At 34.4% G+C, this 7,710-nt stretch overlaps 1 protein-coding gene across 1 annotated transcript in view; it reads left to right on the top strand.

The window, feature by feature from the left end:
* Positions 1–2,114: 2,114 nt before the first annotated feature.
* LOC107299845 (protein Hook homolog 3) overlaps positions 2,115–7,710 on the top strand; it is a gene marked incomplete at both ends in the record, with an annotated part of 23,050 nt that continues 17,454 nt past the window's right edge. Inside the window, 3 exon segments of the mRNA XM_015829187.1 lie at positions 2,115–2,182; positions 4,140–4,202; positions 6,126–6,307. Of these exon segments, the coding sequence (XP_015684673.1) occupies positions 2,115–2,182; positions 4,140–4,202; positions 6,126–6,307 (313 nt within the window).

Here is a 7,710-nt window from a genome sequence, read left to right on the forward strand (position 1 = left end):
GTATTTTAATTTCAGAAGAAGTTGCATCCAAATTATTCTGGTTATGTAGTAGGGTTATAGGTGAATGAGTACACGTGGGGATGGATACAGAATATATCTGTTGCACGTGTAGGCAAATACACAAGCCCCAGTTGTTTGTCCTAGAAGGAAGCAATATCGGTAAAGTAATATTTCATTGTAACACATAGTTCAGATTCAAAGCATTGGACTGTTTTTCCGTAATATTACCAAAGTATGCTCTTGGTCAAGCGTGGTGCATTTATTGTTGCATTTTGGTTACAGGTTGCCGCTTTGCAGGAAGAGAAAAGTAGTTTGCTAGCAGAGAACCAGGTCTTAATGGAACGCTTAAATCAGTCTGATTCCATAGAAGATCCAAACAGCCCAGCAGGACGTAGACATCTACAGCTACAGACACAGTTGGAACAGCTCCAAGAGGAAACCTTTAGGTAGAGTTCCACAATAATGGACCAGCTATCAAAGAAATGCTTATTTCATTCCTGTCTGTCATTAGAATGAAGAGTTTCCAATCAATTTTACCATTAATTTTATTGTTAAACAAATCAGGATAAAAATACGGCTGCCTACAACAATGTTAATAGTATAATTTATAGATTAATAGTAATAATGAGAAGAAAAGAAGGAAAAAATTACAAGTATGTGCAAATTATATTGAAACAACTCCAAGATATTTATCTTCTATCTATGGTTTGAAATGCCCATTTCAGATCTTGATAAATAACACAAAGTCAAAACTTTCGGTTGTATAATTGTTTTATTCAGCCTCAATAAGTGCATCCAAACCTACTAGATAATTGCATTTGTAATTTGTTATGCAATGATTTCAGTCAGATTACATAATCTTTATTATTGTGGTCACCAACCAACAATATTTAAATATTAAAAATAGTAAAATTCTAAAGGTACTTTATGAATAAAATACTAAAAAGTCTTCTTATTGCTAAATGATTATGTGTGTCTGTGTCTATTTGTAACACTTTTGGGGTCAGTGACTGATGAGGTGTAAATTAAACCTGTATTGCTGGCATGCTAAGGATTAAAGAAGAAANACTGTTTTTCTATTAGGATCACCAGAGTGAGTGTCAGAAAGGTAAAATTGTCACTTAACTGCTTACAGCTAAATCTTTTAGTGAACTGAACAATATACTGTAGAATAATTCATTCCGACAATATAGACATTTATATTTTGCTTCCCTTAGTTGTTCCTATAAAACTGATTTTGCAGCATGATATAGCCTGTGCTCAAGACTAACTGGAACTTGTCCATAAGGTCATGACCAGACTGTCACAACTGATAATTGCATGCCCAGCTACAATCAAGGTTTGATAAGTTTAGGAACTATTTTTATGAAATATTCAAAGGGGAAGGGGGTGGATTGATTGTATACATCTGTGTTTTTAAAGGATGAAAATATATGTCTGCCAAGCTTTTTAATTTTCTTTGCTGTTTCTGCTATACCATTTCGTATGGTCTTTCATTAAAGAACATACCTGTAATTATCTGTTAGGAATGAAATTTATTAGACTTGATTATACGAGACTTCTTAACAATCAGTTTCAGTTCTTTAGTCCTACCTCTATCCCCTTATATAGAGAAATGCATTTTTTTATTTAATTTGTTTATTTACTTTATATCTCACCTTTCTACTTGTCTGAAAACTTAAAACGGCTAACAATAATTAAAATACAGAATACAAATATGAAAGAATATAAATTAAATGTAATGCTAAAAGTCCATTAAAAGAATTCATCTTGCGCCAAAATGAACTCGAATTTACTCAGGCATTCACCACTTGAAATTTTCATTTTTCAATTCCTACACATGTATTTATTGTATTGTATCAAGGCTAGTAACATAGTTGCAGTAGAGAAGTATTCTCCCTATTATTGCTTAAAATTAATCCCTTTGAAGAATGTTTATTTTGTCAGGCATACATTAAAAGAGAAAATTCACCTATACTAAATGAAAAAAATGAACATTTCAGTATTGTTGATGTAGTTCAGTATGACGTAGACATACTGGTCTATATATCTTTCTGAATTTTCTAAGCATGAATAATTACATTCTAAACATGATCACAATTGTTCTCTTACAGAATATATTCAGACCATCATGATGATGGAGGAATCTGTTCAACATGTGGTCATGACAGCCATTCAGGAGGTAAGGAGTTTAAAAATACATATATAGCCAAATTCATACTATGTGAATCTTTTAACAGTTGAGAAATATGATCATAGATGAAATATTTTTTAAACATAAATTAATCATATCTTCCATTTTGCTTTCATGTAGAATATTTACATTTTTGAAAGTTAATGCATCCCCTTTCCTATTAATTTCCACCAAATATTTGAATAGCATATTTAGCAGTAGATATTTTAATAACTGAATTTCATTATTATTAATGAAATAGGGAAGGCTCAGTAACTTGGAAAATCTGTGTGAACTTTCCTGTGAGTAAATACCACTGAATTGATTGGGACATACTGAGTGATGTGCTGACACCCAGCTCTGGAATTTCCCCCCCAAAATTACATGCATAGAGAAAAAATGTTTTCTAGGCCAGTGGCGGCGAACCTATGGCACGCATGCCAGAGGCGGCACTCGGAGTCCTCTCTGTGGGCATACGTGCCGTTGCCACAGCCTCGCCTCCCCCCACGACCCCCTCCTCACCAGCCCCCCTGGAGGAGAGTCACCCCCGAGCGTGGCCCACACAGAGCAGCGCAGCCAAGGACATAGCAGTCACGCAGTGTAGACAAGACTCTGCCCTCATGCCCCATCCGGCACAGTTGATGCTGCGGAGTGCGGGCAGAGGGCGTGGCCACCATGGCGCTGCTGGGCTGCCTGGACGATCTGCGACGGGCCCTGGAGGCAGTGAGTGGCCCTGCGGGCAGGCAGGGTAGGGGCGGGGCAGGGGGTGGAGCAGGGGTGGGGCCTGTTTTTGGGCACTCAGTCTCTAAAAGGTTCGCCATCACTGTTCTAGGTCTTTTCTGAACTTGGTTTTTTTCTTGAATAAATTTCATTACCCAGATTATGTAATATTGACATTGGGAGATGAACTTTGTTTTCTGTTTATATATTGTAGTTTATCCTACCAGGCTTGTATCATCCTGTTTGGAAGGATGAATTCATTGCTTCTTGATGCCATGCTATTCTTGCTGCTTGCTGAAGTGATTAGGTGCTCACTTCAAAGCTCTGGTGATGTTACCTAGTTTGGTAATGAAATATCTGGAGGAAGGAAATCAAGTTCAGAAAACATCTATAGCCCAACAATTCAACCCTGAGCTACATATTTACACCTTTGAATTTATTTTTGTTTCTTGAATCCTGCGGTGTGTGCAGTAGTAATTAATAGTGTATTTGTTTTATTATTTTGTTGGAATAGAAATGTAGAACGTGACCATGTTTCTTGTCACATGTACCCACTACAAACAAGTTTCTTGGCTGCTTTATACAGAACTTTTTTGGGAATGGGGATGAAGAGGTAGTATACTAAATAAATCTCTAAGAACCAACCTGTGATAACACAGAATCAATAACAAGCATTCAATAGATGCTGGTGCAGTTGAGGCACTTGGTTCTCTGCAATTAATGAAAGTAGAAAGAGATTTTCAAGAGCAGAATATACAGCTATATATTCCAGTAGTGTCCTCTTCCATCCTTTTAGAATGTCTGTTCAAAATTGCCGTTCAGTAATTTAAATTTAAATTACCATTTAAAATTCTTCTATTTGCAAATCAAGTTTCATTTATTGTTATTTTTTTTGAAAATTGGGGAATTATTTTTATTAGTCTCTGATGTACCCTGTATCTTACTGAATTACCAGTATATTTGATAATACCACAGTATTTGTTTCTCTTCTTTGTGGCAACTCTAGTTTATGAACAGTATAAGTATTAGTAGCAATAAGTTACATAAAATAATGTTTCTAATTCTTATCTCTCTCCCTAAAATTAGCTATGTTGAACCAAATAGTAAAATGTAAATTGCTTTCTTGATTAAATAAGGACATACCCAACACCCATAATACAGTACCTTGTATTTTAAATGCCCTTAATTCTTACATAGATACAAATGAGTTTTTTGCTTTTTCTAATCCAGTGTGATCTTATTGCAGTTGATGAGTAAAGAGTCTCCGGTCACTGCTGGAAATGATGGTTATGTTGATCTTGACCGTCAGGTATGTAACACCTACTGCTATTTTTTTCCTTCCATTTAGTAGAGTTCAGTTTGCATAATTTTGGAGCCACCCATCTATTTTGCTTTGTTTTTATCAGTTTATTTTTTTAATTTATTTGGAAAAGTGTAAAGGAAGCAGGCAACAAATTAGTGTCTTATTGGAACTGGTAAATTGTAGGAATTACAACTAACATCAATAAAGTAACATAATTATTCTGTTAGAATCATTGCCAGAAGGCAGCCTTGACAATGTTACACCACATTTTGATTTTTTTAATCTAGTTACCAGAAATGAGGTCAAAACAAAAGTATGTTTATCAGGTCCAGTGTGAAATTTCGAAAGCTAATTAGAGGCAAAGCTGGAGATGCAAAAACATCTGATTTTATAAAAACTGATACCACTGATATTGAGTAAAAAAAAAAACCAGTATTTTTTCATATTTTCTCTTTACATATAAAATCAAAATTTTAATTTCATTTGTAGCATTATTTTCTTTCTCTGCCATTTTAACAGTCAAACTGGCTTTATCTCAAAAACGCTATGAGTCTTTTTAAACTAGCAATCAGGTTCTTCGCCAATACATATCTCAAAGAAATTGATTACTTTAGAGAAATGCTACTCGTGTTATTAAATGCTGTACATTAATAAATTATTGAATATAATACACAAATATAGTATGGAACATAATTGGGAATATGCTTCATGCCATTATTCTCAATAGGCAGAATTAAACTTTGAAAGATTTTGGAATTGAATCTTTCTGAAAAATAATTTACTTAATATGAGTAAATTATTTCCCAGCATTCAAATTAGACATCAGCCTGCTTTAGATACACTATTTATTCTTAAGTTGCTGTTATCTTTTATGGTACTTCTAAAGCCATATTAAAGAGTGCTTGGTTGTTATAGCGAATGCTTGATGTAAGCTGTTGTTTTGTAGTAAACAGTTCAACATCACAAACACTTTGTAGTTGGTTGAACTGTAATGGGAGCTACTTTGAATGCCGATATAGAATTGAGTCCTTTATTTCTCTACTTAAACATGAGCAAATCATAGGCAAGAACCTGATAGAATAGACAGAAACGAGATAGTTGGATCAGGTAATCTGACCTGGTAAGAGATCTTCCTTAAAGAAGCCAGTCTTCCCTAGTTTACTGCTGTTCAGATGGGCCAACTTTCCCCAGATTTTCAATTATGACTTTGAAATTCCTGGGTTATAGCCATGTTCATTGATGTTCATTGATGTTCATTGATGGTTGTCCCAGAATAGATATCAAAAACTTTGCAGATTTTATCTTTGTTCCTTGTGTTAACTTTCCTTCTCCACGTATGTACAAAAACAGTTGAAATCAACAAATTACTTCTTTAAGGGGAAAGCTTGTAAGGCTTGAAACATTATGTATAATAAATTTTCTTATATAGAAAGTTTGTAATGCCTAAATTTATCTGATTGATTACATACCATCAAGTCATTGTGGATTCTTAGTGACCACATAGGTAGATTTTCTCCAGGATGATATGTCCCTAACCGATGCCATCAAGGTATACCCACCTCTGGTCATCCTCCATTAGAGCTGAATCCAGAGATACATGATTGAAACTTAACTACAATTATCTTTAATACTGTTGTTACATGATTTGTATTACTTGGATGCTGTGGCTCCTAAGTTAATTAGTGTATGAATATCTGGTATAAACATATCTCCTAAGATGCAACATTTTGCCATGCGTGCACAAGAGAAAAATATTGATGTAGGCTTTGTCTCCATGAAACAGAAAGCTTTGCAGGTAAATTGTCAAAATAAATTAGGGGGCATGCATAATTATTTTAAATATGGATTAATTATTTGGATTACTATCCTTTTTTATTTTTCATACCACTATTTTTAATAAATAAAAATATGTTTTATTTAAAAACACAGTTGAAGAAAACAACGGAAGAATTAAATGAAGCCTTAGCAACCAAAGAAGAAATTGCTCAGAGATGCCATGAACTAGATATGCAAGTAGGCACAGTATTTTGCTGTTATTTGCAGTATTGCATGAATCAGGGGAATGTAGTCTGTAGCCTTTCAGCTCTTTTTTTTATGAACCTACAGCCACTGTATAGTTTCCCATTCTGAGGTAGAAAGGATAATTTATGCTCTGACATATGCTACACCTGGATTAGAAAACATCTGCAGATCACCACTCCAAACAGGGAGAAACTGAACAACCCTGCCCATCTAATAACAGTATTCCCATATTGTGGTTTTTGCCTTGCTCATTGTTACTCTATCAAAACACCCCAAATCCTTCCTATGAAAGGTGAAAGAGCTGGTTTGGTTCATAAGCAAACAGTCTGTAAGGTCGACTGAAATAATACATTATTTTAAACAAACAAGCAAACTTCAAAGATCTTTTAGAACTACTTCTAGTAGTAGAACTCTGCCTTTATACTTGTCCTACATAAATCTCCTTGCCTCCTTCCTGATTTCTGTTTCTTAGCAAATCAAAGTCTTTTTTTTGTTCAAGTATACCAATAAATTTGGGTTGGTCGTAAAAAGAACCAGTGCATGAGGAGCAAATTTGTGATCCTGAGTCTTGTTTGCATCAGAACCAATGGTACACATAATTATTGGTAACTTAAAATCAGTCAGTCTTGTATCATTGAGTGTATACTGTTAAAAAAGGGAAATTGACCTGAGATAGCACTATATTTTTATTGCTACATATTCCAGCGTCTTAGTTTAGTGAATCATATGAAGGTAGACCAGTCCAATTTTTTGTTTTGAGTAGCATTTTATACCTGGCAATATGGACTTGAATGGACGTAGATGTAGATTATTGCCTTATTAAAAATCCACAGAATATTTATATAATACTCTAATATTTTCAGAGAGAGACAGTTAGTGTGGTTTAGTAGTTAAGATGCTGGACTAGGAGTAGAGAGGGTCAAGTTTTAATCCTTTTTTTTTTTTTTAGGAATGAGTGATTTTGAGCGAGTCAGTGTCTCTCAGTCCTAGATTGGGAAGTTGAGAAACATATATCTGCCAATTTGTGCTGAACCAGCATAATACTGTATGACTTTCAGTGAAGAGGATTTAAGTTGCACTTAATTGATCCTGAATGATGATGGTGATGGTGAAGATGATATTTTAGGGAAACTTCATATAATCTGATTCTTAAAATATCATTAGAAATCAATGTTTATAGTGTTTCTAAATAAATATTGCTGGTTTCCTTAAAGTATTAGTCCCAAATAACTATAGCTACAATTGCAATCTTATGAGTTCATTGTAGAAGTAATACTAGCAGAATCCTTCAAGGTATTTTAATTTCAGAAGAAGTTGCATCCAAATTATTCTGGTTATGTAGTAGGGTTATAGGTGAATGAGTACACGTGGGGATGGATACAGAATATATCTGTTGCACGTGTAGGCAAATACACAAGCCCCAGTTGTTTGTCCTAGAAGGAAGCAATATCGGTAAAGTAATATTTCATTGTAACACATAGTTCAGATTCAA

This window comes from Protobothrops mucrosquamatus, unplaced genomic scaffold (assembly GCF_001527695.2).
Source record: "Protobothrops mucrosquamatus isolate PMUCROS unplaced genomic scaffold, P.Mucros_1.0 scaffold5577, whole genome shotgun sequence".
NCBI classification, from domain to species: Eukaryota; Metazoa; Chordata; class Lepidosauria; order Squamata; family Viperidae; genus Protobothrops; species Protobothrops mucrosquamatus.